The 21207-nt window shown below is 36.1% G+C and overlaps 1 protein-coding gene across 2 annotated transcripts in view; it reads right to left on the reverse strand.

Moving 5' to 3' along the window:
- LTB (lymphotoxin beta) overlaps nt 1-21207 on the reverse strand; it is a 95707-nt gene that overhangs the window by 65349 nt on the left and 9151 nt on the right. For both annotated transcript variants that reach the window (XM_044083252.1, XM_044083251.1), the window contains exon 2: nt 3467-3491. In XM_044083252.1, coding sequence (XP_043939187.1) covers nt 3467-3491 — 25 coding nt within the window. The remainder of the gene's footprint in view (nt 1-3466; nt 3492-21207) is intronic.

Genomic DNA, 21207 nt, shown 5'->3' on the forward strand with positions numbered 1-21207 from the left:
ATGTCTAGGTGACAATAACCTTACACTTGATACTACAGCTATCAAGTGCATCTTTCCACCACTATCCTCCAGTGGAATGTGGTAAATGTGCTTCTGTCAGAGCCATCACATGGTCATTTCCCATTTCACATAATACCTACCACTGAAAACATTTACTCCTAATGGCCATTTATTCCTTAACAGTACTGTCCTTCCATATTTGCAACCAAATAACTGCACTCTTTCTGGATACAGACACAGTGAGTAATTCCATCACTACAGACCATGCAATACAATAAAACAGAAGGATTTTATTACATTAAGAGAGAAAATATTATTATAATATGCCAGCAATCAAGGTTATTTTATATGTTTGCTTTCATCTATGATTCATAGTTAAAGGAAACTGCATAGGTGATATCATCTCTGAACTCTAAGCAACTGAAGTAAACTATTTAAGATGGTCAGTAAAGCGATCAGTATTACCAGTACGATGCTTACTGATGGGCATTCAAAAGGGATGTTCTTGTTTATGGTACCTAGGGCTCATCATCACTTTTGATCATTTATCAGCTGATATCATCATCTCTTTCAATAAAGGCACAGGGCAGCCACAGAAGGCACATTAAATGCCAGATGCAGCAAAACAGGTCAGATTATAACACTAACCTTATAGATGTTTAATGTAAATGAAATATCTGGCAGTTAGAAGGGAAGACAAATTCTGAGCTATAAGTGAGCTGCTTCGCTGCCCACGGGTACAGAGTTTGTTGCCATCCACCTTCATTTAATATTGACTCTGAGCAAATCCTTTAGCCAGACAGTACTACTGGATAACCCCTGAAAGGGAGGAGAGACTGAGTCTAGTGGGCTTATCTAGTCAAGAAATAGATACAAGGTACACAACTATGTAATTAAAAAAGGTTCTAGATGAGAATTCCCAATATTGTTGGCCCAGTGTTATCTCACAGCATTTGGGTCTGATGTTTGACTCCCACTGTGGTACATGATACAAGCAGTGTACATTTACTCATTGTGTCTGTGTGGGTTTTAAATGGCATCTCCATCCACCAGCCCTGCCTACTTCATCTTAAAGACATTTCATTAAGTGACACTGTGATCTTCTAACTTTCCTTTCTTACATGCAGTGTGTTATGAGCGAGTATGCAGTCTTAGAAGAAAAGGCATCCCATTCAGACCTTGGTCTGTACTTCACAACCTGCTTTGTGGGGGGGGGGGGGGGGTAAGATCCAAGTCTCTAGTGACACTAAATGACATAAAGTAGACATCAAAATTGAATGATTAAATATAACAAATATACAATATGCCAAAACTAGCTTACTAATAAATTAGCTAGAGATGACAATATATATTGAACTATAGACTGCTGTCACTCTGATTAGAAAAACAAAGGTGTGAGCAGGTACTGCATATTACCAGCGTTCTTCAGACTGATTATAAATAGCAACTGTAATCTTTGAAGTCTCAATATACTAGAAAGTGGATAATAATAAAATAAGGCATTCTGTTCAGCTTTTCAATGATGGTTTCATTGAAATGTACTTTTAGATATCACAAACAAAATCAGGCTGTCATATGACAAATGCAACAATACACATTATGCTCAACTTGCAGCTTAGCACATGAGGTTAAAGCCATGAGTGTTTTATTCTATGACACTGTTCAGGAGGAATCTGGATGAGTGGATGGAGCACCCTAAATTCTTACCAGGGATAGCACCCACAAAACTCTTGGATATGGGCAGTCATCACTAAATGCAATCGTGGGTATGGACTAGTACCTGTACGGTATTACATTGGGTTGAAACAGCTCGGTTTAAAATGTCCTCCCAGTTGATAGCCTAGTAATGTCCCATGATCCCATGATCCTATGATCCTAGGATCCTATAGCATGGGATTAGACTGTGCTCAAATTCTTTCTGTAGGCCATGTGAGTCATAGGAAGACACTTAAGAGGATACTGTGGCTAGGTCACTTGGCTTAACTTAATAAATTTTAGAAAGACAGAAATTTAAATAAGTATTTAATCCAGTCATTACTTCTCTGTAATTAATAAATGTAGGTCCATCTATCAGGTAATGGATTCTTGAGCCTAACCGGTTATAGATGCTGCCTTTTTATGTTTTTGTTTTTAGGATTGTAACTAAGGATTATTATTACTAGCACTATTATTATTTTGCAAGACAATAGATAAATCATTTTGTCATCTAAACTGTGAGTAATTTACTTGTTTTGACAGAAAGGTCAATGATTAGAGCATTTATTAGCGATAATAGGTCTTGGATATAGAGAAAGATTACTTTCCAGGCATTATAACAATATATGGTGCTGATTTAATGCCCTTTGTAACCAAGTGATCATCAGCTTTCATCCCTCATGCCTCATAATGCCTAGGCACATCTTAAGATAAAATGGAGCACATCCGTACACATTCTGCTAGTGCACAGTCCTCTGCAATGTCCCTGCCGTTGCTGTCTTATGAACATAGTCAGTTTCTGTTTCTATTTCCTGAAGTCTCTGATCCATGTCCAAAAGGGATGTTTCTTCACTTTAAGATTGTTGTTTCTTCAGAACAGATTTTATTCATTCCTGATGTGCAGCAGTTGCAGTCTGAAGTATTTTCTGCTCTTATATTGCCTATGTAGCTAACAAAAGTTTTTTTAATTACTTCTTCAGATGACTGTTTAAACAACGGGAGTTGCTGCAAAGAATTTGCATTATGCTAGGTGTTAGGCATGAACTTTTCTGAGAGTTTTTTTTAGAACCCTGAAGAATTTGTAGCGAGTTATGTACTAGTTATGTATCACAAATATATCTTGCTGCAAAAACATGCATACTAGATGCAGCTCTAGCCACTTTCTGTGATAGCATCTAAAACATATAGCTACAGAGGTTTCTATTTGTCATAAGCACTACAGGTTTCGGAATACTCCTCCCTCAGTGTTTTCAGTATGCTTATGTACATGCGAGACTCGTCTACAAATCTTTCTTTCATAATGACTTACTTGGCAAAGCTGGTGTCTTCTTATAATACATTTACATCCTTGTTAATTTAGTAGCAACAATCTTGACTCGATCACTGTTATGTGTGATGTATATACATTTATATAAACAGGTTTTTAACATTTATTAAAACCATAATGAACTAGCATGCAATGGTCATTGTCCCAGATGGGTACTGTGTCCATGTGCATAAGTATACAGACGTGAGTTAATATTCAGTTTCTTGTCAGTGTCCCTCGTTACATTTTACTATCTCAGGGATAGTTAGGTTTCATACTTTGCAATATAATTCGGAACATAAAACATCTCTCTCTCCTCTTTTTCACTGTAGTAGTATTATTTAGGAAGACAGATTTTTTTTTACCAATCACATTTTAATTTCTAAAAAAAAAAATGTCGTCATTATTTTATTTAGTAAGACAATCATTATTGCTAGGATGGCTAATAAGGAGATTGAATCTTACCGTGTGTGGAATTTTCGTCATGGATCTGTTATATGTTTTTGAAACATGCAAAGATGAAAGAAAGAAAACAGTATCAGAAAATGCAGCTGGCGTGTTAAAAGAAAAAACCAACACTGATTTATGTTATTTATTTATTTGATTTTACATTTGTTGACCGGGATAATCTAACGGGATTTATGTCCATTTTCAGTAGAGTCACAGGGAGATAAGCTCCAAGGGATTACTAGACTACTAAGGTACAGGTACTAGTTGTTATACAGTTAAATACTACAAATTTTAAACAGTTCAGGAATCTTCACAGTTTATACAAAAAACATGTTACGAGCATTAGATAAGATATTTTAGACTTTATGTACAAGACTTCATTAGTAACTAGAAAGTAATTGTTAAACAAATACATATTTCAAATTTCAACAGTCCAGCAATGCTCACAGTTTAAACAATACTTGTTGTCTGCCTTAGGTAGGATGCTTTAGAATTATATGCAGAAGAATTTAACTAGGTATTTTAAATTCTCTCTATTAGGATAAGATATGTTTTTGTCAAGGATAGGCCTTGATCTAAAAAGACACAGATGATCGTGTTCATAGGATTTTCCTTCAGGCAATACAGCTTCAGTAATTAAATCAAAACAATAAAACTGTAGAATACCATTTTGTTCCAACATAAAAGTTCAGTTTATTAAAATAAAAATAATGTGCACTGCACTATACAGGACATACCTCTTCAGTTTCCTATATACTGTAATTCCATCACTGGAATTCTGCTTTCTGGCCCATCAATCATCTCATGTCTCCTCATGCACCCTCTAACCCAATGCATTTCAAAGTTAAACATCTGTCATAATTTCCATCCAAAATTATGCAAACTTTTAATAGCACTATATTGCAAAATGTCAAGAAAGGCTATACAGTTTGTATATTTCAGACATACAGCTCAAGTAAGATTGATATATATTTTCAACTGGAAAATATTTTTTAGGTATGCATCACATGTATTTTCAGAAACTATTAACCTCATTCATTTGTCATGGACCTCACATTACATATATTATTCATTTTTGTTTTCTAATTATTGATTGATACCCATATATTTTATGTGCGTTCTACAGAAGATTTAACAGTACTTACATCTGTTTGTCAGAGTTTTAAGATGCATAAACAGAATCCCATCAAGCATTTACAACTGCTGTTTCTGCAAGTGCAGTTAGTTTGAATACCTATTGCTAAAAAGCACATTCAGCAATAATTTTAGCGATCATTGAGGCTGTTTTTCCCCAAAAAACATGCTGCCATAGAGTTAGTATATGTAAGTTGGGGATCTGCTTCATAAAGGTGATATACGCTAAAGAAGATTGCTCTCTTGTAAAAAAATGTCTGTTGCTTAAAATTGTTTTCAACAATATGGATTCAGAGTTATTCCACTTGCTTAAATTGCCATCTGTGAAATCCAGATGAATCCCCAAAAACTAAGTGCGCTATTTCAGTTATTTAACTTGTATAGTATATATAATTTTTCTCCTAACATTTCAGAGTGGAGTTTGAAATAAAATGTTTTTCCTACTCAATTTATTCTTAGCACTGGGCATATGAAGAAAGCTCACTTCCTCTGCATGCTTCTGACATACTCTAATTCTTGCCCCAATTAGTTATCATGTAGTACTCAGATTTTTTTTTTAACACATTCATTGTCCTTGCTTTGCTTCTATAGTATCATCCCACAACACATCCACATGTCTTTCCCTCTTTTTCTGTCTTAATCTGTAAATGGCATCCATGTTATGCTATGCTAGCAACAGTAATAAAATGCTCCCTCTAGTCACTGCTGAGACATGCACTAAAGAATAGTTTTGCACACAATTTCTACTCACAAGGGAAATGGTGCATTTTGAAGTTGAATCCATTCCTGCCCTGGCAGGCCCCTTAGTGATGCCAATATGCTAAAACAGCCAACAAGATGATGTGCATCCCAGACAGGACACAGACCGCTCACTGAAATGTATAGGAATGGACTCAACACATGATTCAGGGATGCATTAAGCCAAGTGGTTCATCTCTTGCATACTAAATTAAACTTTTCTACTAAGATTTTGATAGTGCACTGACTTATTATAAGTTAACTTTTCCTTCAAGATTTTGATAGGATACTGAATACAACACACAACTTGTGCTTTGACAATATACTACATGTATTCCAACATTGCAAATTTTGTATTGTACAAAGTAAGCATCACATATTTCATTCCATCAAGAAAACTCAAAAACCATGGCTTCCTCTGTAGGGTATAACACTAATTGACAGATAAGCAATGATTACCTTAGCACTAACATACCTCCTTCCTTATCAATTATATGCTTCCACTATTCTTATCAACACTACATATAAAACTAAAATAGCTTCCTGCTGCTACAAAATAGCTACATTTGCAGCCAATACTATAAAAACACACCACTGCCTTACATTAAAATAATTAAACTGTCTTGAACTTCCCAACCAGTTGATATGCAACTATTTTCTTGCCCACAAGTTATTGTACTCTCCAGACAAATGCCCAGCATTACAAAATCCTTTACTGTACTATTATCAAGCTACAGAACTTTGCTCCATCAATAAATTACTACGTATCATTAAGACAGTCAACACTGCTGGAGGCTCTGTCTACTCTCATTATATGTCAAAACTCTGGAATGAAATCCCCACAGTTAAAACAGATAGAAAACTTAAATAAATAGTTTCAAAGCTTTGCTTAAATAGCACCTATGCCAAAGATGGCACTGTCCTTCCTACCCACCTACCTAGGTTAACTCAGATGACTTTTCTCCAGCTCTTACAGCCAGTTTGCCTTCCATTCTTTTTGTACCCTTATCACTCCCCATCACACCGTATTTCCTAAAGTCTCACTTGTCCTTATTCTCTTACACCCCACCCCTGACTGCAATTCTTCCTCCGTCCAGTCATTCGCCTGCTCATTTCCTTAACTTCTCCTTTTGTATCTCTTATCATCTTTAAGCTACATTCTACTTGTCTGTCTATAGATTATTATTAAACTCAAGAACATGCCAGTCTGATATTTTCCCTGTAGCCATTATGCTATAAGTACATTCATTCTTACTGTATGTTATTTCCCTATTCAATAATTGTCCAGTTCATGTTAATCTCTCCTTTGTGTTAAAATGTTATGTTCATATAAGAAATATTTAAAAATCATGTAAATAAGCTCATGTAGAGATGTGTTTACTCTAATTATAAATGTACATTATGTGTAACTTGAACGTAAAGCTTCTCTCACTGGCCTCCACTCTAAATGGGTTTTGCCCATTCAGACATTTCCCAGTCAACAAAGACAAATTAATAAATAACTAAACACACAGACAGACATGCAAAGGCTTCATACATATAGGACACCTATCCATGTATAGCACTGTTTTTACAATCGCACACATGGCACATCCTGGAAATACAGTGTGAATTGCACATCTCAGGAGCATATGATAATATGACAGTAAATGTTACTCTTCCCAGCACTATACTCAGATCCCATTCTGATACTACAATCACAGCATTAGCACAAGGTAATGTACACTGGGATCAGTCCCATTTGTAGTGCTCATCCAATAACATTTCTATGTTCTACACTATGTCATTCCAAACTTACATTATTGGGATGACATAGCCCCATGCACTGGATCATATTTCTAAATTCTTCATCTCAGCACTACATTAATTGCATCAATCATCCCATCAATGTGTCCTGCACATCACATCATGAAAAAGATCATGTGTTTGCACTCTCCATCCTATCATCACACTAGAATAACACCCATGTGACCTGCTTATGCTGGTGTCATACTTGCATAATATTAATGGCCAGTCCACATCATAGCACTTCAATAGGCTCTAAACATGGCGTAGCTACAAATATCACGTTCATTTGCACTGCCTTTCCAGTATCACAAAAGAGGTACATTCAGATTCCTGCCCTTTTTAGTATTCTAGCAGTCATATGTCAGTTTACCACAGAATTAGATCACATCTGTAAGTATTTTACAATTAAAACACACTATCACCACATGCACAGGTACTACTCATGCCATCCACCATTAAGATCACAAATTACTGTACATGTACATGTGCTGTGTATCATCGTACTGGAACACAGAGTCCTGCTGCAATAACAAGACATGCATTTATAATGCATGTCTTATATGCATCCCTGTACTACATCACAGAACAACAAAAGTCATGTCTTTCAATATGACTTTGCTGCACCAATTCTTCCAAAATAAAACATGACATGACTCCTCAAAAAGTGAAAGCAATATACTCAACATGTTTTAAATAAAAAGTAAAGAAAATGTTTCTCTGTGGAATTCAAAGCATTCCCACCCCATCCAGGGTATTTGCACATATTCCTTTACATAATTAGCTGTCAGGCCACAACAGCACTTCATGTTAAAAGGAACACTAAGAAGTTGCAATTGTAACGTAACTGCCCATTTCGAAATGAGACGATGCAGTCTTATATGAGATGAACATTTCAGCTCAATGTAATCATCACAGCCATAAGCATTGCATATTTCAGTATCAGATAACGATGAATCCGTCTTTTACTACACACTCCGGTATTACGTGAATCATGTCTACAACAGTGCATATTTTCACACCAGACTAGGATCGCATCTTATTATATATGTGTTTGCCATTCTGATAATACATTGTTCGTGTCCATATGTGTTACACAAGTCAGGAGCATATTAGGTTGTATTCTGATGGTTCATGTCTCTGTCTACTGCCAAACCCTGCTCAAACTGATGTCATATCCACTGATAGTCCTCATCCAACCACCACCAGAATAGATCACATTCTGATATATTATGCAGCCCAGTATTATACTAAGATCAACCCCATTACAGTTGTCCTTCTCAATATTACACTGCAATCCTACCTATGTACCCTGAATATCTGACCCTCACAGTAGATTTGCTATGCTAGGATAATATTTATGTGCACAGCATATTCCAGAGCTATACTAGGACATATCTAGGTATACCACCTACCCAGATGCAGCACTGGTTCACCAACATGCATACTATCCATCACAACACCGCTTTAGTACTCTTACACATCAGCTGCCAATACCAAAAGAATGGGTTCACATATGCATTTTACTTTACAGCATCATACTAGAACTAGATCTGCTTAACTCAGGACACCACATATATCATCAACCCATGTACACTAGCCAAAATAATTTTTATATTGGTGTTACAAAAAAGGACAGAAAACTGTCTAAAAGAAAAGGATTACACAGTTATGAAAAGTAATCTGCTATGGAGTGCTACAACCCCCCCCCCCCCAAGACAAATCTGTGGTTATTACCACATCAAAGATATGAACTTACAAGTGACTCGCTCACAACAAGAGAGTACATGGCTGACCTGACTTCCCCAAGTTGTGAATTATCCAGTTGCTAGTTTGTACTTTGAGGCAATAATGGTGCATTCTTGAGTTGTATAGGATTTTGCAGCATATTGTTCTGTGACAAATGCACAGCGAGGCTACTGCATTTTTATAATGTGCACAGCTGTGTCGACTACATATGTCTCCCCGCTCCCATGAACCTATGCACTTATGGGTACAGTAGTAAGTTATGAATAACCGGCTTGGCAGAGATCTAGATACAATTCTGACAGATTCTACTAGTATATTGTTTTATGCGGAGCATGGCAATTAACCAGACTAAAGCTGGCAATATGCTCTTTTAAACTGGCATTCAAATATGTTATGTTTATCCAGTTATTAAATACCAAAGAAATTAACAAATAGTGAAATATTATATCAGTATACATGTATGACTCATGCCTTTTAAAGCACTGATAGGTAGCCACATCTCTGAATAATTATTGTCTAAGTAAGCTCAAAACCTTTTACTAGTGATTTCTTGGCTATCATGTGTCTTGATTATTTGGCATTTTTAGCTTCCTCATTCAAAATAAAAATAACATGGTACTTAGAGTAAATTGATTATCAACACTCAGCTTGCACATTATAGCAGAAAAATACACAAACATATTTATAAGAATATGAGCATTTCCTTCCCAGCATTTGTGTTACATTTTGACTACTCATTTCCAGTGTTTGTGGAGAAGCATGTAACTGTCAAATGATCATAGCAAACTTTGATATTAAAATGTTTATCACAAAAATATATCCGAGAATGCAGAGGTGCGTTTGGCAATGCTAAGCATTTGCACCAGTTATTTTAAGAACATGGTAGATGCTAATCAGATCAGCACCATCTTGAATAGCTTGCATAGAAAGAGCTAAATGTTCTCACTGATAAATGGGCTTGTCAATCTTCTGCATAAGCATCTAAACCTGCTGCCAGGACAAATGGTCTTTGCAATTGCTGGAGAACATTTTTATCAAATTTTTGGTGCTACAGTGTACTGGAAGAGAGAACTCCTCAAATGGAGGCCTGAGTGAATCTTGGCACTTTTGCTGAATGCAGTGGAAGTGTTTTTTGGAAGAATGAGCATGTGACTAACCCACTACTATTTGTGGAGATACAGATCCATTCATTACACTGAACTATATTTTCTTAAGCAGTTTCTTATTGCGGGGTAAGGAATCTCAGATAGGCTTAATGCAGTGTTTTCATTCAGTTGTATCAGGCTTTTCTCCATTAGAATTTGATATGGGTGGCTTTTTTAATCAGCCTTGAATTAAAGTGCAAGGCGAACATCCCCTAGTAAGGGGTGAAGTGCCCTTCAAGGTTAAACTAGCATTGGATTACTCTATTTCAAGTAATCCTGACTGTACATATTTGGAAAGACACAAAATTGCTGTTTTCTATAGGACGTCTCTGCTAGAGTTCTTTCCAAGTGTGTGCATGCGCATATATGTGAGAGAGTATACATGTATGTATGTGTGTGCCTGTCTGTGCGTCCATCCATCTGTCTGTGTGTGTGTCCATCTGTCGGTGTGTGTGTCCATCTGTCGGTGTGTGTGTGTGTCCATCTGTCGGTGTGTGTGTGTGTCCATCTGTCGGTGTGTGTGTGTGTCCGTCTGTCGGTGTGTTTGTGTGTCCGTCTGTCGGTGTGTTTGTGTGTCCGTCTGTCGGTGTGTTTGTGTGTCTGTCTGTCGGTGTGTTTGTGTGTCTGTCTGTCGGTGTGTTTGTGTGTCTGTCTGTGTCTGTTATATATAACACACACACACATACTTCCATGACATTTGGTTGAAAGCACAAAATGATGAAACCTAAGCCCATGTGAGGGGGCTACGTCCCCTCACACAACCTTGCTAATTTTAAACACCAACTTCAGGACTGGACAACATGGGAAAAGGGCACATTCCATTTTCAAAATTGTGGATTTGAAATTTTGTACTTTCATCCAAATGGCATGGAACCATATATAACATTATTGCTTGGGCTTATTACATAACAAATAACTTATTAAAGAAAACACAAAAAGATATTACATATAATACAAAAAAATGCACAGGATAGTGTTGTATAATAAAACATGTAATACAAATAAATAAGGAAATTTTAACATATGAAATTGTGTAAAGAAATATTTTTGCACAGGAAAGTTGAAAAATCTTAAGCTGAACAGCATGTAAATAGTCCACCAAAGCTTGTATGACAACACCACTAAAGAGTACCATTACATGTTAGAATTAAGGGATCCGTTTCATATGATTTAAAGACCATACGATCAAAAATGAAGATAGAGTCTCAGAACGTTGAACCAGCTTATCCCCTGTAAGTCAAGAGCATGAAAAACAGCCCTCCTGCATGCCCCACACCCCCTGCCTATTATATATGGCAGGTCTGAGATCACTCCACTTTGCAAAAAGTACAAACATCTGACCCCAAAGAATACTGGTCAACAGAGAAGCCAGATCGACATTCTGAGTTTTGATGATCTTAGTTTTAGTCATATGATCCTGTGATCATATGAAATAGACACAAAATAAGGCCCAGAAAGAACTATTAAAATAAAAAATACTGAAATAATGGAAAATTATCAACCAACACATCAAGTATTTCCAATAGCCACTGTGCTAATCCCAAAGAAAACAAGGAAGGTCATAAATGTATATTAAGATGGCAAACAGTCATCTGGCACCAAGGGTGCATGATGTCATTTTTGATATGAATGGTGCTTTGTTCAGCAACCTACATCTGGGATCTGGTGAAGTTCCAAGTAAACAGTAAATGTATTTCTCTTATCTAAATACATACGTCTGAAGAAAAACAAATGTTTTATTTGAAAAAGCTCTGCAATTCAGCTTTTCTGAGACAATCTAAAAATCATAAGTGGACAACATACAAAGAACTTTCAGTTATTTTATTGCATTACTTAGAAAACTGAGAGTGAATATGATACATTTGAGAGAAAAAGTGTTTCAAAAACATCTCTAGTAGACCCTTTGAAAGCTGAAGCTATAAGGAATGCACTACCTAAAGAATCAACATCATTCTGAAGTATTTTAGGTTTGGCAAATAATTGAGAAAGATTTAGCAATAATTTTCTACCATCACAGAACTACTGAAAAACTTCACAGAACCACTCCTTTGGTTTTAATCCAAATCATTATAAGATAGTAAGATGCATTAATTTATGCAAATGACATCCTTGGATCTAGAAGAAATTTAATTTGTAGTAGAGAGAGGTTTTGGTAGATTAGAAAATTCAGCTAGTAGCACATGGAAGTTTAGCTGTATTAGAAGCTAATTTGACTTTTGCAATGAACATCTCAAGTCTATAGCATGTAACAGTAAATCAATCAGAAGTATAAGGATTTTTTCTTCAATAGAGAAAAAGCACTAGTCGTATTTTGCAGTTATGAGAATTTTGTTTTTAGTGATATAACTTAAGACTTGCAACAGATCTCAGGCAGCAGGAAATCATACGTAAGCTACAACAATTTTCAGGTTAGCAGATGGAGCCTGGTATTACAACTTTACATGAAAATTGTAAGGTATAAAGTGTAAAGTTCATATACAGTCATCCAATTCTCGATTAGCAAGTGACAAACTATCCATAGTGTCAGAAAAAATATTTATATTATTTTCATTGAACTTAATGCAGACAAAAAAATTAATCTTTGAAATTAAACAGGAAAAAAAATTGGATCAGTATGTCAGAATGCATAGGATTTTTTCAAGAAACATTTGTAGCACAGCAATAGAAATAACTATCTAAACACAAAGATTTTTAACACGTATAACTACAAAACCAGTATTACATTTTCTAATGATACCAAATAAATTGAGAAGAAATTAGTCATTATGAGGTGGCGCTTGATACTGGCACTCATTAAGAGAAATGAAAACAGGGTCCTTAGTAAGAATAGTGATATTGTGATTTATAGCTGTTTAATATACCAACCAAAATGCATGGTAAAATTTGACATTATTCATATAGAAGTCAGAGATCTTGGTACAATCACAGTGAATATTTTCTGCTGATGTGTATGGTCACTGTCCTCCTGATGAATTACACTTGATGGACACAGTAGGTATCCTGTTATTAAGCTGTTTCCTTATATTCATATATTTTTATCCTACTCATGAAGTGTTTTCTTTACTTGGTGTGCCTGTTTTAAGAATTAATATTGAACTGCAGAACTGTAAATAGTTTGCTAATTTTATCAGATACATGGCTTTAAAACAATTCCACTTTGAGTTGACAAATCACAATCCCTGGAGCCTCTATTTCCTGAAAGGCAACCCAACAAAATTATCTCCTTAAAAACACGTTTTTCATTTTTTTCTTGCAGAGGATAAAGTCAAAAGGACATCCATAGACTATAGGAATACCTTGCAAACAATCTACGTGTACTTGGAGAAAACACAAGAGAAACCAAGCCAAATTAATGTTCAACTAAGACGCAGGTCTGTAACTGGGCATTATTATACCCATTCTCTGGCACGGACTGGGGATTCCAAATTGGTATCATTAGGCATGGCTCCAGGGCCTAGCCAGCTTTACCAATATGTCGTCCCTAGGAAAAAATCACTCCGCACAAACTGCCAGCATAGTTTGCACATGTGCCATATGAGGGCATCAAAGGAACTCTGAGGTTGACCTACAGATACACTGTATATTATACTCTGCACATTACAGACCACCTGGCAGATGATATATTGGAACCCTTTACACAGTTATTACCCTAGTCTCTAATCCCCAGGTGCAGCTTTTATTGCCATGCTGGTGCAGTATATGGTCTTCAGTAGCTTAGAGAACTTGGCTGTCACTGGATTTCCTGGATGTGGGTACTGGTATTTCTCATCCAGTGCTCTGAATTTTGAGAGTGAGATCAGAATAAATTGAAGTGGCTTTTGGCAGTTTTATGGTCATTTCTTTCTCCAATTCTTCCCGTCACTAGTGTTTTGAGGGACCCGCAAGAAGTTGACTTTAAACCAAATGAATGCAAACACTACTGTGCAAAATCCTTACCAAAGTGCAGACCAAAAAAAAAGGTTAGCATCTTTTTTTCTTCTCAGAGGGACAAGCTACATTGCATCCCTTCACATCCACATCCACTTTTATAAAATATGGTAATGCCATGGTTACACAACCATGGGGAAAGAAAAGCACCTTACAAATGTGAAAACAGTACCAACATGATCTGCAATCTCGCATTCAAGTCAGGTAATGATAAATATGACTGGGTAAAGGAAACTCCATAGAATAAGATTTGGGCGATAACGGAAGACCTGACAGTTGCTGCCAGTGTATGGAATATCCTTTGCTTACTTGCCTTAGTTTAGACTTGGCTTCTACTGTGTGCTGTGGCTAATGGTGTTTTTTTAGTACTCTGTGTAGGCTTCAAGCTAGACTGGTTAGAATTATCCCACTACTTAAACAAGAATAGAAATCCACAAAGGCTGAGCAGCTTTAATAAAATAATGACATTGTAAAATTGGTGCGTGCTTTCACTGCTACACCACTTCTTCAGACCATATGTTTAAAGCAATATGCACAAGTATTTAAATGCAGCTACATCCAATGAAAGATGAGAACAGATCACATGACAACAGATCAATTAACTCAGTGATGTAAACATCTCTTTTCATAAAGGTTTCTTTGTGGACACCTGCTTTTTGTTTATTCATTTTTATTTGGATATTGTCCTCGTCTTCTCTGCATTTGTTTTTTTTGCCTAGCCATATTTTGTTTGCTTGAGGGATTGTGGCTGAGGAGGCTGATGTAGAACTTGCCTACAACCCAGAAACTGCCTATCCTGTTCACTGCCTGGATTTGAATAATGGAGAAGATAAGTTGCTATCCTTTTTGAATTTACATAGTAATCTGCTATTAGATGCCCCTTTTGGGGTTTGATTCACAACAAGATTTGGATGTGGACTCTGAAACAATGTAAACCTTTTCCTCTTTATTAAAAGAGCTTGAAGATAAATTAAACAAATTCAAACGTTTGCAATGGCAGCGTCTTTACTTTCAAGAGGCACTGCATTTTAAGGTTGTCCCAAGGCATCTACGGATCCTGAAGATGGCCTTGTATGGTGACAGCCTTCCAGAACTATTCAAACATTTGCAAATGCTTTATTTACACCTCAGCTTTGATTACATGTGTTTGCTCATTGAATATTTCCATCCAGAAGAAATAACATTATCTAGATAGAGTAATGCTAAATATGCTTGTATTAATAAGAACTTCACAGCTGGAGTGTTTAATAGACTTTTAGATGAAATGTTTGATGCTGTAATGCACTTTGAACAGAGGCTAAGAAGTGAAAAAAAGAAGTTACAAGATTGTTGTGACTTCCAACAGGGTTGTGTGCTTTTTTGGCGCGAAGGTTCTGTTTTACAAAAAATAGGATTATTACATCCAAAACAAAACTAATGAGTGGAGGCTCTGATATCGCTAATCCAATAAAAATAATTGATTCTGCCAGCAGTGTTGTCTTTAATGCTAAATCAGGAAGTAACCTATCATTACTGACTGCATCAACTGTGGTGTGTACTCCAGATAATGCGAACGTGACTGTTAACTCAAAGCCGTCCAGGACAGCCTTACGCATTTATGAAACAGCTGCAATTCAACCTTATAATGCAGATGTAATGGGCAATACCTAGAATCTCTGAGACAATTTTACAAAACAAAGAAACAGTAGGAATGCAAAGTAATGTGTTCATTTTTGAATCTGCTTCAACACATTCTTTTACTGTTACAGGAGAACGTAAAATAGACCTTGAATCTGTTTGCACCTCTCAGTTAAGTAGAAAAATGCTTGGAACAGATATGCCATCCACTTCTAGGGAATTATGGCAATTTGGCACCCTTTTTTTAGCCGAGCCCCTCCCTATTCACAAGGAACACAGAAAGGATCATTCCCACAGCAGAATAAGGAGAGGGAGAAAAGGCCACAAACAGGTGAAATAGTGTACAATTTGTCATCCTTTTCTTTAACTAAAGAACAAATTAATTTACTTAAGGGGTGTCTTTTGTACCAGAAAATACAGCTGATTTGACTGAAACCGTTTTAGACCTGAAACCATTTGTCAGGCATATTATGATTAGCTTGCTATATCCAAATAAAACAGCAGGATTTAACAGTTTTAAGAGACCAAGTGTTTTTACACCAGAGTTGAAACCTGCATTGGATGCATTTGTCAATTTATGTGAGGATGATACAAGACGAGCCGTGAATAAGAAACATCAAAGGAATTTCTACAACTTGCGTTATAAGGAGCAGGAAGCTTTGAGTTAGTTGAAGCCCCACACCTTAAGATATGTCTGGCCGACATAGGGGTGGGATAGTAGTACTGGATAGATTAGTGCATCATGAGAAGATGCTTAATATGTTGGATGATGTTGATGTTTATGTTTGCCTGCATAGATTTCAAGTTACAGGGCTTATCAACAGGGTGAATTTCTATTTATATGATCTAGTGATGATGAACTTGATGATCTGTTTAGTTATTTTACAGTAGAGCATCCTAAGATTCCAATAATATATAATTTACAGAAGATACACAAAAGTGTTAAGCATCCGTCCTTTCGACCTACAGTTTCTGGAAGAGGATGGCTCATGGAGCCACTCTCTATATATGTTGAAAAACAACTGAGGCCCATTTTAGAAACTGTTGACACTGTGCTAACAGATACAAAACATTTCTTGAATGGTTTTTACGTAAGGTCAAAAGATATTGTATTCAATGATGATATGTTGTTTCTGACCCTTGATGTCAACTCTTCTCACTGTTATCCCCAATGATGATGGGACTGAGAATGTTAGATCTTTAACTTTATGAAACGTTTTTTCTAATTCTAAAGTTATGTTGATTTGCATGCTACTCAAACTGATTTTAGAAAATAATGTGTTTATTTATGGAACAGTATTTTTTACAGAAGGTTGGGGTAGCGATGAGCAAGGCATGTGCCAATTCGTATGCAAATGCCGTTTTAGCACAGTGGGAACAGCAGTTGATTTTTAATGATTTGTGTTTTAAATCACATGTATTGCTTTATACACCTCAAACAACTAAATTGGCTAGAGCTAAAAAAAAATTACTCTACCAACAATTTCTTGTCATTCATAAGACCCTTCACTTCCCTGATAATACTCCTAGCCTGGCTAAACTGATTTCTCCTTATAAAAACCTAGCCACACTTCGCTCTGCCAATAAATTCCTAGTATCTACAACTAAATCATACAATAAAGCTGGGGATGCGTTATTTTCAAATTCCATAGGTAAACACTGGAATATACTCCCTCATGAAATAGCTACTCAAGAGTCTACCTCTCTATTCAAAAGACATATCAAAGAACATCTTAAAACTCAATGGCTATGTCCTTGTACTAATCCCGACTGAAAGTAAGTCTCAATACACCTTATTTGTCTTCCCGTCCCATTACTGACCTCCTATCTGACACTTCCTAGTACTAAGAGTTGCATCTCAAAAGTATGCCTTCTATTATTTTAAACTTCAGTATTTTCTTTTTTATTTTTAATTTGTGTAACTTGACTTATAAGTATTTACATCGTTTTTGTAATTCTCTCTTGTACCTTGTATATTTTTATGAATAATAATTTTTTTCTTTGTTAAATATCATTGTTATTTTTACCTGTACTGAAGCTTTTCTCCCCGGGCCTCTGCTGTAAACGGATATATGTCCAGTTAGACTAGCCCGGTCAACAAATGTAAAATAAAAATAAATAAATAAATAAATAAATAAATGTTTTGTTAATTACTTTTGGTGTGGAAGTGCCCTTATGGAGGCTCTCTTAGATGACTACATTTTTGAAGTTTAGTATGTAATTCTCTAATGTCAAGATAGATTTTCTAAGATACATATTAAGTTGTCGAACCGTAACAGGTTCGAATGCCATATTGTCAAACCCATACGTTCAAACTTGGAAAAGTTTGAACGTTTCAATGGGGATTTCTGTTCAGTGCGGAAAGGGAAGATTTCCCTTTACTGCACTGTAGTGCAATCTCGGAGTTGGTATATTTGAAGAGCGGTGGGTGTGGGGGGAGCAGGGGGGGCTTGTCCCCCTGCTTACAACTGTCAGGTAGGTTTTTTCTTTTCTTTTTTTTTGATGTTTTCGAACTTTTGAAAGTTCAAATGTATAGGTTTGACCATATGGCATTCAGACTTTTAAAACTTCGACAACGTAATATGAGCCCAATTTTCTAGATGTAATAGTTCACAAGGATATGTTTGGGAAACTGAGTATAGGGATCTATAAGAAACCATGCAAGAAGAACAATCGTTTACGTAAGATGAGCATGCACTCAAGACACATTCCATGGACTGTGTTAAAGAGCCAGATACTTAGAATAATGAGACTACATATAGATGAGACATTGTTAGAAACAGCCCTTAGTACATTGAAATTAGATTTTACCAATAGAGATTACAATACAAGTGATATTGAACAGGCCTTAGATGAAGCATATAGGAATAAGGATGCTGTGGCAAAACCATATTTCTCAGAACTTTCTGGAGATATCTCTAGCTCTGGGCACATCGTCAAGAATAACTCTAGACATAGAATCATGCTTACCTTTTCTAGTGATGTTAATGTGATGTGTGATTTTATAAAAAAGAACTGGCCTATCCTTATGACTTTCCCAGAAGTAAAGTACTGGGACCTTCACCTAAATTTGTTTTTAGAAATACTAGAACACTTGAGCAGTGTCTTTGTTATAGACAACAGTCATCTGGTATGAGTGTGACTTCAGAACATAAGGGCACCTTATCCATGCTGGAAGCATATATGGAGCGTTACTTCTATCAACCACCCTAGATCGATGGAAATCGAGTTTGGCTTTTATGCAGATTGCCAGGTAAACTATATTCTTGGTGGCACAAAGTGTGTAGCATGTGAGGGGATGTATATTGGTAATACCAGCCATACTTGAGGATAACAGAGCATTACAATGATATTAACACAAAAATCTAATGCCCTTGCACAGCACGTGTTAGATAGTGATGATGTACATTCGTTCAAATTTTTGGTTTTAAGTACTGTTAATGAAAATATAAGGGAAAGAGACTTAAGGAATGAAAGAGAATTCTTAAGAACCATGCTGGATTTTAGACTTTAGGGCCAGTATTAGTCCAGGTCTTAATAATTATGTTACTTGAAACCTGCTTTGAATAAGAGTTAATTGATCTGTCATGTGATCTGTTCTAAGCGTTCACCAGCTGTAGCTGTATTTAAATACTTGTATGTATTGTTGTTTTAAACATATGGCCTGAAAAACCGGTGTATCTGTGTAAGTACTCACAATTTTATTATTTTATTAAAACTGCTCACCCTTTGTGGACATCTGTTTTTTATTCATTTTTATTTGGATATCATCCTGGTCTTCTCTGCATTCATTTTTTGCCTATCCCATTACTTAGCTTACACTCAACTTACTCTCAGACTGGTACACCTACCTGATATAACCCCTGCTCTTGATCTTTATACTAACATTCATCTATTTCAATCTTCACTTAAATCTTTATGACAGGTATCCAAATCCAACAGTAAAGCCGGCGACTCTCAATACTCTAACTGCATACTCAAAACCTGGAATACTATCCCTCAACCCATCATAACTACTGCTGATCCAGGTCGCTTCAAAGACCTACTAGGAGTCTTCCTCAGTAACAACTGGCTCTGCCCATGTACCTCTCCTGGCTAAACCCTTTCACTCATCTGTCATCTCACTAACTCACTGCTCTATCACTTCATCTCTACCATATGCGGTTCACTTAGTACTACATCTCCTACCCACCTTCTCTTCAGCAACAATCCACCCTCCTAACTTCCTCACCTATCTACTTTAGACATCTCATGCACTGTCCTTCCTTCTTTACTGTTCCGTCTCCTTCTATCCTGTTCTCTACTCGCTCACCCCCTTCAATATACTACTCTAGCCCCCACTTTTCTCAATACCAAAACTTACTCCACTTACGCATTATACATTTCAGAGATCAGGTCATCCCCCTGTCTGATGGATATTTACATAACTACTGCACTATCTGATCTAATGACTGTGTACGTACTTGGACTTTATCAGCAACCTGCTTTACTTTGTTACTCATTTTAATCAAACTCTGTTTTTAGATGTGTTCTTTTATAATGCGTCTTACTTTATAATCATTTTAATCAATATATTTCAATGTATTTTATGATGTGCAAGTATTCTGTTTTTTTCTAATTATTTTACTTTAATTAACTGTAATACTGTCACTGGAGCTTTTCTCTCGGGGCCGGCACTGAAAATGACTTCTTTCCCAGTTGGATTATCCCAGTAAACAAATGTTAAATAAATAAAAAATTAAATTAATTAATTAATAAATATTTAACATTTACCAGCAATATAGAAGTTTTTTCTAGCATCTGCTGCTTACAGAATTAGTTAATGGATAGTTTTGAATCTTTTCTGCTATAGTACTGTTAGCTTTATTTCATCAAAATATTTACAGCCAAAGCATTTTGGGAACTAGATGGAAAAATGAAGTATTCACATTTATCAGATGCGTGTGTGCTATTTGAAAATTCCAAATTTATCATGTGTATTTGCAACTGGTATACTTGACTATCTGTTATATCTACTGTGAGTGTATATCTCACTATCTGATATATGGGACATCCTTTAGCAATGTCTGTAGGGCAGAAAACAATTGTAGGTGCCTTCTTGTTTCATCTACCTACCAGTCTAGAAGTCCTTCTATAAGAAACCGTTGATCTCAATACCCAAACTGGTTGGTTTTGGGTGACTAATGTCTGAGTCAGTAAATGAAAGCAGCAAACTTTACCATGGAACATGCCTTTTAACTTCTCTGCTCAAGAATTCTGAGCAGAACCAAAAATAATGTGCGTACAAATGCCAAAGACCAGGATCAATTTGTAAATATTACTCTATTTCACCTTAAAAAAAGTTAATGGAATAATAGATTTTGCATTAGCAGGCATTTTCTGACCAATAAGTATTAATCTGTAATGTCCATCAATACTGGCTTTCTGTAATTTTCAGTGATACACCAGAAAATCTTAACTTTTACAAGGGACAGGGTAAAAACAGGTGGTTGGCCGAGAGGTATGAAATGAAAATGCTTTCTATATTTGAGGGATTTGTCATTGTTCAAATTATTTCTCCTGCAACACACATGAAACATTCCTTAAAAATAGTATTCAAAGTTGGTGTGATCACATCAGACTTGGTGGTGGAACTCATTTTTTGATCTGTCCACTAACCAG

The sequence above is a fragment of the Protopterus annectens genome, chromosome 9.part0, assembly GCF_019279795.1.
Source record: "Protopterus annectens isolate FY-2018-M chromosome 9.part0, PAN1.0, whole genome shotgun sequence".
In the NCBI taxonomy this organism is placed as follows: Eukaryota; Metazoa; Chordata; order Ceratodontiformes; family Protopteridae; genus Protopterus; species Protopterus annectens.